The sequence below is a fragment of the Balaenoptera acutorostrata genome, chromosome 1 (assembly GCF_949987535.1).
Source record: "Balaenoptera acutorostrata chromosome 1, mBalAcu1.1, whole genome shotgun sequence".
Lineage (NCBI taxonomy): Eukaryota > Metazoa > Chordata > Mammalia > Artiodactyla > Balaenopteridae > Balaenoptera > Balaenoptera acutorostrata.
This window is the reverse complement of record NC_080064.1, coordinates 116,824,779-116,844,027: the sequence shown is the minus strand read 5'-3', so window position 1 is coordinate 116,844,027 and position 19,249 is coordinate 116,824,779. Positions and strand designations below refer to the sequence as shown.

Here is a 19,249-nt window from a genome sequence, read left to right as displayed (position 1 = left end):
TACCTTACTTCTTGTATATTTGAGAGTCATTCAAGGGAATATAGTTTTCTAATGACCCTCATGTGAGTCTGCTGGATAACAAAGTTCTAATGTTGGAACTCTTTTCATCTACTGACATTTATAATAAAACATTTTTTGAGTGTAACTTTGCCATAATTATTCATTTTGATTAAGATATTTACAGGAAATAAACCGTTTATTTTCTCTAACTAATGAAACTGAAAGCTAAGAACATTGGTGGGAGGAGTCTTAATACTGTTTCCTAACTTCCCTCTCTCCGGGAAAGCACAGTGTGAGGTAGTCAGCACTAAATCAAGTTTTTGTCTAGCCAGTGCCCTTTTTCCTTGTTGTCTTTCAAAATACTTCTTTTTCCTCTGCCCTTCAGGAGATTATAAAATTCTGCAGTTCAGTCTCTGTGAGCTTTACTGATTTATCGTCCTACTTAAGTAAAATAAGCAGTGATTCTTGCATTTCTAAAGAAAACCTCAAGGTCTGGACTACTGTGGAGGACATTTTCACTGAGGTAAGGCTGGTAGGGATTTCTCTAGAGAGCTGTGGGTACCTGATTGGTAGCCTCAAGATGAGAAGGGGAGCTTTAGTCATGAAAAATTTGGGGGGAAAGGTTTTATATCAACTATATTCAGAAAAGTGAAAACAGCAGTAGCTTGATTCTAATCCTTTACTGCCTAGGCAAATAATAGACATTTTATTCCACTACAACTGAAGCCTGAACAAAGGGAGATGCATTTTGACTATAGAAGATATTAAAATGTATTCCCAGGCAACTATCGGCATGAGCTATATTTAGAGAAAAGGTTTGGTTTCCTTCCCTGGAAGATGCACAGGAAACTTGGTGGCTGTGGTGGGGGCCTGGGTGAAAGTCAAGATAGGGGCATGATAAAAGTATCATAAAATAATATTGAGTAAAAAAATACATCTGGATATAAAAGTGTATTGTATGGCATTGTCCTAATTTTAGAAACACACACACAGAGGAGAGCAGAGAAGTTTCAATTCCACAAGTACAGTTATACAAAACATGGCTTCTTTACCTCTCTTAAGACAGTTTACTTTTTCTTTTAGACTCCATTTTACACCAGCTGCCAGTGTTGTTATTTCAGTTTCTTTTAGGATTACTTTCTGCCTTCCTGAAAATTAATACTTTTTTTTTTCTGGTGGCAAGGCATAGGAGAGAGGCAGAGAGAGGTAATTACAAATAGATTTCTATTGTCTACTTTTAGAATTGTTTAAAGACTTTCTGTATGGCCTGATACAGTAATATTTTATATGTGCTTGACTAGAATATAAGATTTTTAATATTCATTTCAGAATCTTATGTATGTTAGATAAATGCTGTTAATTACACTTATTATATTTACTTTCAGTAGGCAAATACACAATGAAAACTGTTGTATTTCCCTAGGAGTTGGACGTTTTATCATTGTGTTGTGCTCTGATGATACTTATCTTCAGACCTATTTAAAACCACAGTAATATAGATAAACTGGTTTTCTTTTACTTACTCTTTGCATGATAAATATTTTTCTTTTATTTTTCCACTTTTAAGCGATCTTTTATTAATAATACATTGGCAGATTTCTTAAATCCAAGTCAACCAATTTGTCACTTAAGCTTAACCGGTTAGACCCTTTATGTTGATAATTAACATATATTGTCTTGTATCTGCTTTCTTCATTTCAATTTATGATACTTCTATATTCTCCTTTTTTGATTTGTTTTTGTTTTTTACTTATACCCCTATCTGACTTACCATTTAAGACAAGTACATTAATGAACTGTCATATTCTTTGTCCTCCCTCTCTCCCTCCACCATGTTGATATACTTCCTGCTTCTCTTCTCTTCAGTCAGGGCTTTATTTTTTTTTAAGGCATAGACACACCTAATCACGTTAAGTTTTCACTCTTACTTACCTTTCAGCTTACAGTTTTTCTTGACTTTATATATTAATTTTTACTGACTATTACTTCCAATAGATGTTTCCATATGGGTCTTTGTCTGCCAAAACTACCAATGCCTTGAATACAATAGTGTTTGAGGCCCTCATATTTAAGTATCATTTGGACTAGATTAAAAATTCTACTCTAAAAATTATTTTTCCCTCAAGATAGATGGGGAGTACCTCTTCTCTTACCCCTGGGACTAGATATGTTGTGAAATTCACAATCTGGAAACTTCAGAAAGGCTATTTAATGAATCTAATTTATTATCTGGGGAGAGGGAGCTAAGGTCTGCATTTTATATTTTTTTCTTCCAGTTTTATTGAGACATAATTGACATATGGCACTGTATGAATTTAAGGTGTGCAGCATAGTGATTTGATTTATATCCATCATGAAGCTATAAGCATAATAAGTTTTAGTGAACATCCATCATCTTATATAGATACAAAATTACAGAAGTACAAAAAAAAATTATTTTTCTTATGAAGAGAACTCTTAGGATATACTCTCATAATAACTTTCATATATAACATACAGCAGTGGTAATTATATTTATCATGTTGTGCATTACATCCCTAGTACCTATTTATCTTATAACTGAAAGTTTTCACCTTTTTCCTGACTTCATCCAATTCCCTTTCTCCTCTTGGGTTACTACAAATCTAATTTCTTTTCTATGAGTTTGTTTGTTTGTTTTTGCAGTATAACTGACCTACAATATTGTGGTAGTTCCTGTTATGCAACATAGTGTTCCATTCTTTCTTTCTTCTTTTTTTTAACATCTTTATTGGAGTATAATTGCTTTACAACGGTGTGTTAGTTTCTGCTTTATAACAGAGTGAATCAGTTATACATATACATATATCCCAATATCTCCTCCTTCTTGCATCTCCCTCCCACCCTCCCTATTCCACCCCTCTAAGCGGTCACAAAGCACCGAGCTGATCTCCCTGTGCTATGCGGCTGCTTCCCACTAGCTATCTATTTTACATTTGGTAGTGTATATATGTCCTTGCCACTCTCTCAGTTCGTCCCAGCTTACCCTTACCCCTCCCCGTGTCCTCAAGTCCATTCTCTATGTCTGCGTCTTTATTCCTGTCCTGCCCCTAGGTTCATCAGAACCTTTTTTTTTTTTTTTAGATTCCATATATATGTGTTAGCATACAGTATTTATTTTTCTCTTTCTGACTTACTTCACTCTGTATGACGGTCTCTAGCTCCATCCACATCACAACAAATAACTCAACTTCGTTTCTTTTTATGACTGAGTAATATTCCATTGTATATATGTGCCACATCTTCTTTATCCATTCATCTGATGATGGACACTTAGGTTGCTTCCATGTCCTGGCTATTGTAAACAGAACTTCAATGAACATTGTGGTACATGACTCTTTTTGAATTATGTTTTTTTCAGGGTATATGCCCGGTACTGGGATTGCTGAGTCATATGGTAGTTCTATTTTTAGTTTTTTAAGGAACTTCCACACTGGGCTCCATAGTGGTTGTATCAACTTACATTCCCACCAACAGTGCAAGAGGTTCCCTCTTCTCCACACCCTCTCCAGCATTTATTATTTGTAGATTTTTGATGATGGCCATTCTGACTGGTGTGAGGTGATACCTCATTGTAGTTTTGATTTGCATTTCTCTAATGATTAATGATGTTGAGCATTCTTTCATGTGTTTGTTGGCAATCTGTATATCTTCTTTGGAGAAATGTCTATTTAGGTCTTCTGCCCATTTTTGGATTGGGTTGTTTGTTTTTTTGATATTGAGCTGCATGAGCTGCTTGTAAATCTTGGAGATTAATCCTTTGTCAGTTGCTTCATCTGCAAATATTTTCTCCCATTCTGAGGGTTGTCTTTTGGTCTTGTTTATGGTTTCCTTTGCTGTGCAAAAGCTTTTAAGTTTCATTAGGTCCCATTTGTTTATTTTTGTTTTTATATCCATTTCTCTAGGAGGTGGGTCAAAAAGGATCTTCCTGTGATCTGTGTCATAGAGTGTTCTGCCTATGTTTTCCTCTAAGAATTTGATACTCTCTGGCCTTACATTTAGGTCTTTAATCCATTTTGAGTTTATTTTTGTGTATGGTGTTAGGTAGTGTTCTAATTTCATTCTTTTACATGTAGCTGTCCAGTTTTCCCACCACTACTTATTGAGGAAGCTGTCTTTTCTCCATTGTATATTCTTGCACCTTTATCAAAAATAAGTTGACCATATGTGTGTGGGTTTATCTCTGGACTTTCTATCCAGTTTCATTTACCTATATTTCTGTTTTTGTGCCACTACCATGCTATCTTGATTACTGAAGCTTTGTAGTATAGTCTGAAGTCCTGGAGCCTGATTCCTCCAGCTCTGTTTTTCTTTCTCAAGATTGCTTTGGCTATTCGAGGTCTTTTGTGTTTCCATAGAAATTGTGAAAATTTTTGTTCTAGTTCTGTGAAAAATGCCATTGGTAGTTTGATACGGATTGCATTGAATTTGTAGATTACTTTGGGTAGTAGAGTCATTTTCACAGTGTTGATTCTTCCATTCCAAGAGCATGGTATATCTCTCCATCTTTTTGTATCATCTTTAATTTCTTTCATCAGTGCCTTATAGTTTTCTGCATACAGGTCTTTTGTCTCCTTAGGAAGGTTTATTCCTAGGTATTTTATTCTTTTTGTTGCAGTGGTAAATGGGAGTGTTTCCTTAATTTCTCTTTCAGATTTTTCATCATTAGTGTATAGGAATGCAAGAGATTTCTGTGCATTAATTTTGTATCCTGCTACTTTACCAAATTCATTGATTAGCTCTAGGAGTTTTCTGGTAGCATCTTTAGGATTCTCTATGTATAGTATCATGTCATCTGCAATCAGTAACAGCTTTACTTCTTCTTTTCCGATTTGGATTCCTTTTATTTCTTTTTCTTCTCTGATTGCTGTGGCTAACACTTCAAAAACTATGTTGAATAATAGTGGTGAGAGTGGGAAACCTTGTCTTGTTCCTGATCTTAGTGGAAATGTTTTCAGTTTTTCACCATTGAGAATGATGTTGGCTGTGAGTTTGTCATATATGGCCTTTATTATGTTGAGGTAAGTTCCCTCTGTGCCTACTTTCTGGAGGGTTTTTATCATAAATGGGTGTTGAATTTTCTCGAAAGCTTTTTCTGCATCTATTGAGATGATCATATGGTTTTTATTCTTCAGTTTGTTAATATGGTGTTAATATGGTGTATCACATTGATTGATTTGCATAAATTGAAGAATCCTTGCATTCCTGGAATAAACTCCACTTGATCATGGTGTAGGATCCTTTTAATGTGCTGTTGGATTTTATTTGCTAGTATTTTGTTGAGGATTTTTGCATCTATGTTCATCAGTGTTATTCGCCTGTAGTTTTCTTTCTTTGTGACATCTTTGTCTGGTTTTGGTATCTGGGTGATGGTGGTCTTGTAGAATGAGTTTGGGAGTGTTTCTCCCTCTGCTATATTTTGGAACAGTTTGTGATGGATAGGTGTTAGCTTTTCTGTAAATGTTTGATAGAATTTGCCTGTGAAGCCATCTGGTCCTGGGCATTTGTTTGTTGGAAGATTTTTAATCACAGTCTCAATTTCATTGCTTGTGATTGGTCTGTTTATATTTTCTATTTCTTCCTGGTTCAGTCTCAGAAGGTTGTGGTTTTCTAAGAATTTGTCCATGTCCCAGGTTGTCCATTTTATTGGCATATAGTTGCTTGGAGTAATCTGTCATGATCCTTTGTATTTCTGCAGTGTCAGTTGTTACCTCTCTTTTTTCATTTGTAATTCTATTGATTTGAGTCTTCTCCCTCTTTTTCTTTATGAGTCTCGCTAATTGTTTATCAATTTTGTTTATCTTCTCAAAGAACAAGCTTTTAATTTTATTGAGTTTTGCTATTGTTCCTTCATTTCTATTTCATTTATTTCTTCTCTGATCTTTATGATTTCTTTCCTTCTGCTAACTTTGGGGTTTTTTTGTTCTTCTTTCTCTAATTGCTTTAGGTTTAAGGTTAGATTGTTTATTTGAGACGTTTTTTGTTTCTTGAGGTAAGATTGTATTGCTATAAACTTCCCTCTTAGAACTGCTTTTGCTGCATCCCATAGGTTTTGCGTCATTGTGTTTTCATTGTCATTTGTTTCTAGGTATTTTTGATTTCCTCTTTGATTTCTGCAGTGATCTCTTGGTTATTAAGTAATGTATTGTTTAGCCTCCATGTGTTTGTATTTCTTACAGATTTTTTTCCTGTAATTGATATCTAGTCTCATAGCATTGTGGTCGGAGACGGTACTTGATATGACTTCAATTTTCTTAAATTTATCAAGGCTTGATTTGGGACCCAAGATATCATCTATCTTGGAGAATGTTCCATGAGCACTTGAGAAGAAAGTGTATTCTGTTGTTTTTGGATGGAATGTCCTATAAATATCAATTAAGTCCATCTTTTTTAATGTATCATTTAAAGCTTGTGATTTCTTATTTATTTTCATTTTGCATGATCTGTCCATTGGTGCAAGTGGTGTTAAAGTCCCCTACTATGATTGTGTTACTGTCGATTTCCCCTTTTATGGCTGTTAGCATTTGTCTTATGTATTGAGGTGCTCCTATGTTGGGTGCATAAATATTTACAATTGTTATATCTTCTTCTTGGATTGATCCCTTGATCATTATGTAGTGTCCTTCTTTGTCTCTTGTAATAGTCTTTATGTTAAAGTCTATTTTGTCTGATATGAGAATTGCTATTCCAGCTTTCTTTTGATTTCCATTTGCATGCAATATCTTTTTCCATCCCCTCAGTTTCAGTCTTTATGTGTCCCTAGGTCTGAAGTTGGTCTCTCGTAGACAACAGATATACGTTCTTGCTGTTATATCCATTCAGCCAGTCTATGCCTTTTGGTTGGAGCATTTAATCCATTTACATTTAAGGTAATTATTGATATGTATGTTCCTATTACCATTTTCTTAATTGTTTTGGGTTTGTTATTGTAGGTCTTTTCCTTCTCTTGTGTTTACTGCCAAGAGAAGTTCCTTTAGCATTTGTTGTAAAGCTGGCTTTTTTTGTGCTGAATTCTCTTAGGTTTTGCTTGTCTGTAAAAGTTTTAATTTCTCCATCGAATCTGAATGAGATCCTTGCTGGGTAAAGTAATCTTGGTTCTAGGTTTTTCCCTTTCATCACTTTAATTATGTCCTGCCACTCCCTTCTGGCTTGCAGAGTTTCTGCTGAAAGATCAGCTGTTCACCTTATGGGGATTCCCTTGTATGTTATTTGTTGTTTTTCCCTTGATGCTTTTAACATTTTTCTTTGTATTTAATTTTTGATAGTTTGATTAATATGTGTCTTGATGTGTTTCTCCTCGGATCTATCCTGTATGGGAGTCTCTGCACTTTCTGGACTTGAATGACTATTTCCTTTTCCATATTAGGGAAGTTTTCAACTATAATCTCTTCAAATATTTTCTCAGTCCCTTTCTTTTTCTCTCCTTCTTCTGGGACCCCTATAATTCGAATGTTGGTATGTTTAATGTTGTCTCAGAGGTCTCTGAGACTGTCCTCAATTATTTTCATTCTTTTTTCTTTATTCTGCTCTGTTGTTGTTATTTCCACTATTTTATCTTCCAGGTCACTTATCCATTCTTCTGCCTCAGTTACGGTGCCATTGATTCCTTCTAGAGAATTTTCAATTTCATTTATTGTGTTGTTCATCATTGTTTGTTTGCTGTTTAGTTCTTCTGGGTCCTTGTTAAATGTTTCTTGTATTTTTTCTATTCTATTTCCAAGATTTTGGATCATCTTTACTATCATTACTCTGAATTCTTTTTTAAGTAGACTGCCTATTTCCTCTTCATTTTTTTGGCCTGTGGGGTTTTATCTTACTCCTTTGCTGTGTGTTTCTCTGTCTTCTCATTTTGCTTAACCTTACTGTGTTTGGGGTCTCCTTTTCACAGGCTGCAGGTTCGTAGTTCCTGTTGTTTTTGGTGTCTGCCCCCAGTGGCTAAGGTTGGTTCAGTGGGTTGTGTAGGCTTCCTTGTGGAGGGGAGTAGTGCCTGTGTTCTGGTGGATGAGGCTGGATCTTGTCTTTCTGGTGGGCAGGTCTGTGTCCAGTGGTGTGTTTGGGGGTGTCTGTGACCCTATTATGATTTTTGGCAGCCTCTCTGTTAATGGGTGGGTTTGTGTTCCTGTCTTGCTTGTTGTTTGGCATAGGGTGTCCAGCACTGTAGCCTGCTGGTCATTGAGTGGAGCTGGGCCTTAACGTTGAGATGCAGATGTCTGGGAGAACTTTCGCCATTTGATATTACATGGAGCTGGGAAGTTTCTGGTGGACCAATGTCTTGAACTCAGCTCTCCCAACTCAGAGGCACAGCCCTGACACCTGGCTGGAGCACCGAGACCTTGTCAGCCACACAGGTCAGGAGAAAAGGGAGAAAAAAAGAGAGAAAATAAATCAAGTTATTAAAATAAAAAAATAATTATTAAAAATAAAAAAAATTAAAAAGTAAGAAAAAAGGAAACAAAGAAGAAAAATAAGAAAGAAAGAAAGAGGAGAGCAACCAAACCAAAAAACAAATCCACCAATGATAACAAGCGCTAGAAACTATACTAAAAAACAAAACAAAACAAAACAAAAAACGGATGGACAGAAACCTAGGACACATGGTAAAAGCAAAGCTATACAAACAAAATCACACACAGAAGCATACACATACACACTCACAAAAAGAGAAAAAGGATAAAAATATATATATTGCTGCTGCCAAAGTCCACCACCTCAATTTTGGGATCATTCATTTTCTTTTCAGGTATTCCAGAGATGCAGGGTACATCAGGTTGTTTGTGGAGATTTAATCCGCTGCTCCTGAGGCTGCTGGGAGAAATTTCTTTTTCCCTTCTTTATTTTCACAGCTCCTGGGGTTCAGCTTTGGATTTGGCCCCGCCTCTGAGTGTAGGTCTCCCGAGGACGTCTGTTCTCACCCAGACAGGATGGGGTTAAAGTAGCAGCTGATTAGGGGGATCTGGCTCACTGAGGCTGGGGAGAGGGAGGGGTATGGAATGCAGGGTGAGCCTTCAGCAGCAGAGGCCAGCATGATGTTGTAACAACAGTCTGAGGTGCACCGTGTGTTCTCCCGGGGAAGTTGTGCCTAGATCACGGGACCCTGGCAGTTGTGGGCTGCATAGGCTCCTGGGAGGGGAGGTGTGGATAGTGACTTCTGCTTGCACACAGCCTTCTTGGTGGCTGCAGCAGCAGCTTTAGCATATCATGCCCGTCTCTTGGCATCTGTGCTGTAGCTGCAGCTTGCACCCCATCTCTGGAGCTCATTTAGGTGGTGCTCTGAATCCCCTCTCCTCATGCACCCCAAAACAATGGTCTCTTCCCTCTTAGGCAGCTCCAGACTTTTTCCCAGGCTCCTTCCCAGCTAGCTGTGGCTCACTAGCTCCCTTCAGGCTGTGTTCATGCAGCCAAACCCAGTCCTCTCCCTGGGATCTGACCTCCAAAGCCCGAGCCTCAGCTCCCAGTCCCCACCCGTCCCGGCGGATGAGCAGAGAAGCCTCTCGGTCTGGTGAGTGCTGGTCGGCACCGATTCTCTGTTCAGGAATCTCTCTGCTTTGCCCTCTGCACCCCTGTTGCTGTGCTCTCCTCCATGGCTCCGAAGCTTCCCCCCACCACACCCTGTCTCAGCCAGTGAAGGGGCTTCCTAGTGTGTGGAAACTTTTCCTTCTTCACAGCTCCCTCCCACTGGTGCAGGTCCTGTCCATATTCTTTTGCCTCTGTTTTTTCTTTTTTCTTTTGCCCTACCCAGGTATGTGGGGAGTTTCTTGCCTTTTGGGAGGTTTGAGGTCTTCTGCCAGCATTCAGTAGGTGTTCTGTAGGAGTTGTTCCACATGTAGATGTAGTTGTGGTGTATTTGTGGGGAGGAAGGTGATCTCCACATCTTACTATTCCGCTCTCTTGAAGGTCTCATGATTCGCTATTTCTATACATTTCAAATCAATCACCACAATAAGTCTAGTTATGATTGTCACTATACAAAGATATTACATACTTATTGACTATATTCCTCACTGTACATTTCATACACATGACTCATTTATTTTGCAACTGGAAGTTTGTACCTCTTAATCTCCCTAACATTTCTTTGCCCCCCACCCCCTCCCTCTGGAGAACACCCATTTGTTCTCTGTACTTGTAACTCTGTTTATGTTTTGATATGTTTGTTCATTTGTTTTGTGTTTTTAGATTCCACATATAAATGAAATCATACAATGTTTGTCTTTCTCTGTCTGACTTATTTCACTTAGCATAATACCCTCTAGGTCCATCCATGTTGTTGCAAATGGCAAGATTTTATTATTTTTTATGCCTGAGTAATAACCCGTCATATATATTTACCACGTCTTCTTTATCCATTCATCTACTGAGGAGCATTTAAGTTGTTTTCATATCTTGGTTATTGCAAATAGTGCTGACGTGAACGTTGCAGTGCATATATCTTTTCTAATGTGTTTTTGTTTTCTTTGGATAGACACTCAAGAGTGTATCTTGAGTATCTGGATCATATGGTAGTTTTATTCCTAATTTTTTGCAAATCTCCATGTTGTTTTCCATAGTGGCTGCACCAGTTTACATTCCCACCAACAGAGCATGAGAGTTCTCTTTTCTCCATATCCTCACAAACACTTGTTATTTGTCATCTTTTTGATATAATAACCATTCTGACAGGTTAGTGATGTTAAACATCTTTTCATGAGCCTGTTGGCCATCTGTATGTCTTCCTTGGAAAAATGTCCCTTCAGATCCTCTGCTGATTTTTAAATTGGGTTGTTTGTTTGTTTGATGTTGACTTGTATGAATTCTTTGTATATTTTGGATATCAATCCATTGTCAGATATATTGTTTACAAATATAGTCTCCCATTCAGTAGGTGGCCTTTTGGTTTTGTTGATAGTTCCCTTTGCTGTGCAAAAGATTTTTAGTTTGATGTAGTCCCATCTATTTATTTTTGCTTTTGTTTCCCTTACCTGAGAAGATATATCCAAAAAAATATAATGAAGACTGATGTCAAGGTGTGTACTGCCTATGTTTTCTTCTAGAAGTTTTATGGTTTCAGGTCTTACATTTAAGTCTTTAATTTGTTTTGAATTTATTTTTGTATGGTGTGAGAGAGTAGACCAGTTTGATTCTTTTGCATGTAGCTGTCCAGTTTTCCCAACACCATTTGTTGAAGAGGCTGTCTTTTATGCATTGTATATTCTTCCCACCTTTGTCAGATTAACTGCCCATAAAGTGTGGCTTCATTTCTGGGATCTATTCTGTTCTGTTGATCTATATATCTGTTTTTGTTCCATTACTATACTGTTTTGATTACTGTAGCTTTGTAGTATAGTTTGAAATCAGGGAGCATGGTACCTCCAGCTTTGTTCTTCTTTCTCAAAATTGTTTTGGCTGTTTGAGGTCTTTTGTGTTTCTATACAAATTTTAGATTTTTTTGTTCTAGTTCTGTGAAAAATGCCATTGGTAATTTGATAGGGATTGCATTGTATCTGTAGAGTGCTTTGGGTAGTTTAGTCATTTTAAAAATATTAATTCGTTCAATCCATGAACATTATATCTTTCCATTTTTTTGTGTTGTCTTCAATTTCTTTCATCAGTGTCTTATAGTTTTCCAAATACAGGTCTTCTACCTCCTTAGTCAGATTTATTCCTAAGCATTTTGTTCTTTTTGATGTGATTATAAATGGTATTGTTTTCTTAATTTCAGTTTTTGATAGTTCATTGTTAGTGTATAGAAATGCAACAGATTCCTATATATTAACTTCATATCCTGCAACTTAAGTGAATTCATTGATGAGTTTTAGTAGGTTTTTTTGTGGTGTCTTTAGGATTTTCTATGTATAGTATCACTTCATCTGCAAACAGTAAAAGTTTTAATTTTTCCTTTAAAATTTGGATTCCTTTTATTTTTCTTTGTTTCTAGTTTGGCTGCTGTGACTAGGACTTCTAATACTATGTTAAATAAAAGTGGTGAGAGTGGGCATCCTTGTCTTGTTCATATATATATGATTATTTTAAGTTGCTGACCTCTTAAGTTTAAACACATTTTAACAACACTGCATTTCCTACCCCCTTTCCATGTTTATAATTTTGACATCATATTCACATCTTTTTGTTTTGTGTATCCCTTAGCAACTTATTGCAGATATAGATGATTTTACAACTTTTGTCTTTTAACGTTCCTACTAGCTTTATACATGGCTAATATATTACCTTTACTGTATATTTGCCTTTACCAATGAGATTTTTTCCTTTTATGTTTCATGTTTCTTTTCTTTTTACTTGGAAAAGTCCCTTTAACATTTCTTTTAAAGCCAGTTTGCTGGTGCTGAACTCTTTTAGCTTTTGCTTGCCTGTAAAACTTTTAATCTCTCCATAAAATCTGAATGAAAGACTTCCTGGCAAGAGTATTCTTGATTGTAGATTATTCTTTTTCATCACTTTAAACATATCATGCCACTCCCTTCTGGTCTGCAGAGTTTCTGCTGAAAAGTCAGCTGATAGCCTTATGGGAGTTCCCTTGTATGAAACTTGTTGCTTTTCCCTTGGTGATTTTAATATTTTCTCCTTATCTTTAATTTTTGCCATCTTAATTACAGTGTGTCTTGGTGTGGTCCTCTTTGGGTTGATACTGTTAGGGACTCACTGTGCTTCCTGTCTGTTTCCTTACCCAGGCTAAGGAAGTTTTCAGCTATTATATCTTCAAATATGTTCTCTGCCCCTTTTTCTCTCTCTTCTCCTTCTGGGACCCTCCGATGATATGATGAATGATAACATGTTTGATGTTGTCCCAGAGTTCTCTTAAACTGTCCTCATTTCTTTCTTTCTTTTTTTTTTTTTTTTGTTCAGCTTCAGTGATTTTCGTTATTCTGTCTTCCAGCTCGCTGATCTGTTCTACTGTATCATTAGCTCTACTGTTGATTCCTTCTGGTTTATTTTTCATTTCAGTTATTTTATTCTTCCTCTCTGTTTGTTTCTTCTTTATATTTTCTAATTTTTTGTTAAAAACTTCTAACTTTTCACTCTGTTCATCCAATCTTCTCCCGAGTTCTTTGAGCATCTTTATGGTCACCTCTGTGAACTATTTATTGGGTAGGTTGCCTACCTCCACTTCACTTAGTTGTTCTTCTGAGGTTTTATCTTGTTCCTTCATTTGGAACATATTCCTCTTTAGCTTCATTTTGCCTAATTTCTTGTTTTATTTCTGTGTATTTGGTACATTGGTTATGTTTCCTGACCTTGGAGAAGTAGTCTTCTGTAGATGTCCTATTTGTCCCAGCAGTGCACTAACTACCTTCTGGTCACCAGAGCAATATGCTCTAGGGCTGCAGTCCCCAACTTTTTGGCACCAGAGACCAGTTTCATGGAAGACAATTTTTCCACAGACCAGGGTGAGGGGAATGGTTTCGGGATGATTCAAGCACATTACATTTATTATGCTCTTTATTTCTATTATTATTACAATGTGATATATAATGAAATAATTATACAACTCACCATAATGCAGAATCAGTGGGAGCCCTGAGCAGTTTTCCTGCAACTAGATGGTCCCATCTGGGGATGATGGGAGACAGTGACAGCTGAAGTGTGTTGCTCATGTCCAGTCTACTCTGTAATCTCGTTTTGGTTGCTGACACTGCAGAAAACCCTGCTTCACAAAGATAGGATGTTGGAAATGGAAGCAGGCTTTTCAGTGCTTTTGTGGCAATTTAAGGATATTCCACCTTGACTTTAATCCAGAATGTGTGGAGATTTGAAATTGTCTCAAACATACTTTTAAGGCCACTGTCATTTGCAGTCTCAAGCAGTTGATCCTCTTCTAGCATGGACAAAGTAGATTCACCTGGCTTATTCACAAATGAGTTGTAGATCCATTCCTTCCCAGTTCGGGGGTCTTTTGTGGTTGGGAAGTAATGCTCAAACTCTCTTGAAAGCTGAGATAGGTGATCATGCACCAGGTGGGAGAAAGAAGGCCCTGGCTCACTCTCTCAAAATCTCTGCTAATGTTTGAAACATATCAAAAATCCCAATGTTCACTCGTCACCCCCCTAATTCCAGTTTGGCTTTGAATGAAGTCACTTTATCTACTGACTTGAACACAGTTGTAGTTCTCCCCTTAAGTGACAGATCGAGTTTGTTGAGCAGGTTGAATACGTCACACAAGTAAGCAAGTTTTTTTTTTTTTTAAATTAATTAATTTATTTATTTTTAGCTGTGTTGGGTCTTCGTTTCTGTGTGAGGGCTTTCTCTAGTTGCGGCGAGCATGGGCCACTCTTCATTGCGGTGCGCGGGCCTCTCACTGTCGCAGCCTCTCTTGTTGCCGAGCACAGGCTCCAGACGCGCAGGCTCAGTAGTTGTGGCTCACAGGCCCAGTTGCTCCGCGGCATGTGGGATCTTCCCAGACCACGGCTCGAACCCGTGTCCCCTGCATTGGCAGGCAGATTCTCAACCACTGCGCCACCAGGGAAGCCCAGTAAGCAAGTTTTGAGACCCATTTTGTGTCACTGAAATGTGCTGCCAATGGTGCCTGTTTTTCTAAAAGAAATCTCTAAGGCAGCTCTCATAACTCAAAAACTCTGGCCAATGATCTACCTTTAGAAAGCCATCTCACTTCTGTGTATAAGAGAAGATGTGTGTGCTCTGTGTCCATCTCCTCACAAAGCTACATGAACAAATGTGAGTTAAGGGCATGTACTTTAATGTGACTGATAATTTTAATCACATCCTGCAAAACGTTGTTAAGTTCATGTGACATTTTTCGGCTTATCAGCATTTCTCTATGGATGACACAGTGTTTAGACTCACATTCAGAAGTGACCTATTTGGCCTGAGTAGTGAAACCAGAAAGCCGTCCAGTCACGGCAGCCGCTCTGTCTGTGCATATACTGACACAAAATGACCAGTTCAGTTTTCCTGATATGTAATCATTCAAAGACTTGAATAGTTCTGCAGCTGTGGTGTTGGTTGGCAACAAAAGTGCACATAACATATCCTCATGTGCATCCTCCTGAAAAATATATTACACAAAAACAAGCATTGTTGTTTTGTTGTCAACATTGGTACACTCATCAACCTGGATTGCATACCACGGTGACTCATTAATCCTCTCTAACAATTATGCCTCAATATCCTCTGGTATTTCATCAGTTCGTCTAGTTATGGTGCTAGCCAAAAGAGGAACATGTGCCACCTTTGAATTGCAGCCTCTCCTAAAATTTCACAACACATGTCCTTAGCAGCAGGCAGGATCAACTGTTCACCAATAGTAAAGTGCTTCTTAGCTTTAGCAATGCAATTAGCCACTAAGAATGATGCTCTCAGTGCAGACACATGTGATGAAATGGTGGCCTTCGATAATTGCTTCTGTTCTTCGTGTTCACATGTTTTTGTTTTGAAAAAATCCAGAGGCTTGTCTTTTCATGCAGGGTGCTTGGTCTCCATGTGGTGAAACAGTTTTGAAGCTTTCATGGCTTCGTTGGATAGCTGGTCACCACATACTATGCAAAGTGGGCTTGGAGAACGTTAATCACCTGTTGCAATGAACCCGTAATTTAAGTAGGACTCTTGGTATTTTCTTTTAAATGCAGCTTTCTTTTTGTTGGCAGTCTTAAGAGTCTTCTGCTGTCTCATCATTGGGTCTTTCCCCATTTTCAAAGAAGCTCTCCAGTGACCTTTGTTTTTTACTCATTTTGGCTAAGGTTAGCTTGCCAAAACTGTGACTGAGACAAGTTCATGGTGCGGGAAAGAGGCATGGACAGTAGTAAATAAAATAATGGGCCAGCCATGTGCAGACTAAAATAAGTGTCGGATTCTGACTTAAGCTCTGCCACCAGATGCAGCTGTACAATTGAAGTGCATCAACTCACTTGCCACTATAAAGCCTGCCACCAGATGCAGCTTAATTGTCACTTGCCACTCACTGATAGGGTTTTGATATGAGTCTGCAAGCAATTGATTTATTATGGTCTCTGTGCAGTCAAACCTCTCTGCTAATGATAATCTGTATTTGCAGCCTCTCCCCGGTGCTAGCATCACCGCCTCAGCTCCACCTCAGATCATCAGGCATTAGATTCTCATAAGGAGTGCACAACCTAGATCCTTCGCATGTGCAGTCACAGTAGGGTTTGCGCCCCTATGAGGCTCTAATGCCGCCGCTGATCTGACAGGAGGTGCAGCTCAGGCAGTAATGTGAGCAATGGGGAGCAGCTGTAGATACAGATGAAGCTTTGCTTGCTTGCCTGCTGCTTATCTCCTGCTGTGCAGCCCTGTTCCTAATAGGCCATGGACTGGTACCAGTCTGTAGCCCAGGGTTTGGGGGCCTCTGCTCTAGGGGTTCCCCCTATGAGAGCTATGCAAGTCCTTCTTTTGTGGTCGGCTGACTATCGTGGATAGTCTGGTAGGTGTGGCTGGCCCCAGTTGGTTGCCAGGCCCTGCCTTGTGCCAAGGACAATGGTTGGTGAGGCTGGGTCACAAGGTGACTGGCTGTGCAACCTTGGGTGTCCCAGGGACAGTGCTGGCCCACTGGTAGGCAGGCCAGCAGGCTACAGGTTCTGGCGTGTCCCAAAACTGGTGCTGGCCACTGGTGAGTGGGGTTTGGTCATGGGGCAGCTGGCTGAGGGGTCCAGTGTGTGTCGGAACTGGTGTTGGCCTGTTGGTGGTTGGGTCTGGGGCCCAGTGGCCCCAGGGCTGGAGTCAGCCTGCTAAAGGATGGGACCAGGGACCAGGGCTTACTGGGACTAGGGCCGGCTCACTGGTGGGTGAAGCCAGGTCTCAGGGCCTCTGGTTACAGGACTCTGGCGGTCCTGAAGGTGGTATAAGCCTGTTGATCATTGGGGCCAAAGCCTAGTGCCACTGGCTAAGGGGTCCAAGTTGTCCCAGAATTGGTTTTGGCCTACTGGCAGGCAGGGCAATGGCCCAGGAGATTCAGGGGCTGTTTCAGGCCTGCTGGTGGATTGGCTGGTTTTTGATAAGGCAGGCTGCAGCACTGTGGTGGTCCTGGGCCGGTGTGGGCTCATCACTCTATGGGCCTGATCTAACTGAGGTTGCTCATGATCTCTCAAGAAGGAATAATTCACAACCCTGGGGATTTGAGCATTCCAATTATAAAAAAAGGTACACAAACACATGTTTCCTAACTAAAAGAATTCTTGACTTGAAACAGAAAACTGGAATACATACCATACATTGAGTGCCATCAAGGAGGTGCACAGGGCTCTAAAGAGGCCCAGAAGAGTGACACTCACTCCCAAATCAGGCCCCTGGTAGCTTTCAGAAGACAAAGCCTCAGTTGAGTCTTGAATGCTCTAAGGAGGTATTCAGAGGAAGAGAGATGGGAATGGCTTTCTAGGCCTTGGGAAGGGAATTAACAAAGTCATGAAATATGAAAAAGTAAGGTGTGGTGTGTATTTCTAGAGCAAGAGACATAAAAATTACAGAGGTAAAGAAAGAGGCAGATTATTCAAGGCATTTTAAGCCAGCCTATGGATCAAGAACTTTTTCAAAGAGAAAATGGGGAACTATTGAAGGATGTCAAGTGGGACAGAACCGTGGCTTTATAGAGAGATATCTGGCTCTATGAAAAGAACTGATTAGAGAAATTAAGCCTGGAAGGAGAAAAATCAAGCAGCCATTGAAATAATTCCAGCCAATAAATGCTGTGATCCTGTCCTAGAGAGAAGGGAGAAGTCCAACAAATGGACACTGATATGGGCACATAGGACACAGAGAACATGGTCCACACCCCAGGGAGAGATGATGCTAATGAGAACTGACTAGGGAAGTGCCAAGTGGGTGGACTAGGGCTGGTACCCAGCATGGAACTGTAGTGCTATGGCAGAAGGATATTTGTATAAGGTGAGAGGTTGCAGCCCATTTTGTTCATAGACCACTTCAGACATGGTGGAAAGAGTCATGAACCAACAAGGCAGACATTCAAGAAGTAGGCTGCAGCTCCAATAAAGGATAGGAGGAGGAATCAGGGACTTGGACACTGCGTAGTCCATACTTGACACACTGCAACCATTGCTTATTTCTGGACCTCCTTCCACCATACCCACCCTTAAACCAACTCAAGATCATCATTAAAATGGGAGAATTTCTTAGAAGTTTCTCATACAGCAGTTTTCAACCCACTTTCCGCAGTAACACATCTGGTAATTAAATCTCTTTTTGTCACACACACCCATGGATAATACTTTGACATATGCCATTAACTCACATAGACATAACCAGTCTTTTAAATTGTCTGTAAAAAGGTGCAACACTGTATGTTTTTTTTTCTCTTGCAGGCACGTCCCTAACTTGAGAGATGGGGAATGAATTCAAGAGAATTGTTCTGCTGAAAGGATTTCAGCACATCAGTGATTATCAGTTTAGCGTGATTAAGTGTTTACTGGCCAAGGATTTAAGACTGACTAGTAAAATGCAAGATGAATATGACAGAGTTAAGATTGCTAACTTGATGGAAGCAAAGTTCCGTGGGCCTGCCTGTGTTGACAAATTAATAGAATTGGTCAAAGATATAGAAGAAATTAAAGACCTTGCTAAAACTCTTAAAAATGAGAAGTTAAAAGGTACTTGGAAGAACCTCTTTCACACTCTCTCCGTACTGACCTCAACCTTAAATAGAACCCTGATTTGGTCAAAGTTTAGACCTCTCTTTTCCAACTTAGGACTCAGTAGCCATGACAATGGTAATACTTTAGATGCCAACAAATTGACAACTTAGAGGATGCCTTTCCTACAAAGAGATCTGATATGTTTTAGAGGGTGTATTTTGGGGGTGTGGGCAAAGAAAATATTAGAAGGAGCTGATGAGAAAGGCTGAGGCTTCCATACATTAGAAAGGTTAGACAATGATGAAACAAAATTAGAACATATAGGTTCTTGAAATATTTAAATCAGTAAATATGCATGCTCTATTATCATATTTACTCCATCATTTTTATACTTTCTAGAAACAACTCTGAGGCAGTACTTAAATAAAAACCTGCCTCTGAGAGATGTGAAGAACTTGCCTCTTATAAAACCACTGGATTAGGAAAACATATTTTAAAAAGTCAAAGTCCAGTATCACCACTTTGTCCCATCACAAATTAGATTATATTCATTTTCTCTGGTTTCAGTAATTCAAATAAGTCTTCTGTAGAAATTGACCCACCACTAGCATCATGAAAACTTTAGATTCTTAAAAGGAAAATATAGAATAAGTGGATTGTAAAAGGGTTCGACTGAGCTAGAT

At 38.9% G+C, this 19,249-nt stretch overlaps 1 protein-coding gene across 2 annotated transcripts in view; it reads left to right on the top strand.

Annotated features, from left to right (window-relative positions):
• Positions 1-281: 281 nt before the first annotated feature.
• Positions 282-19,249, top strand: part of LOC103013956 (gamma-interferon-inducible protein 16-like) — a 34,395-nt gene continuing 15,427 nt past the window's right edge. For both annotated transcript variants that reach the window (XM_028163899.2, XM_057558255.1), the window contains exons 1-2: positions 282-523; positions 18,297-18,581. In XM_028163899.2, the coding sequence (XP_028019700.2) occupies positions 18,317-18,581 (265 nt within the window). In that variant the 5' untranslated portion in view covers positions 282-523; positions 18,297-18,316. The remainder of the gene's footprint in view (positions 524-18,296; positions 18,582-19,249) is intronic.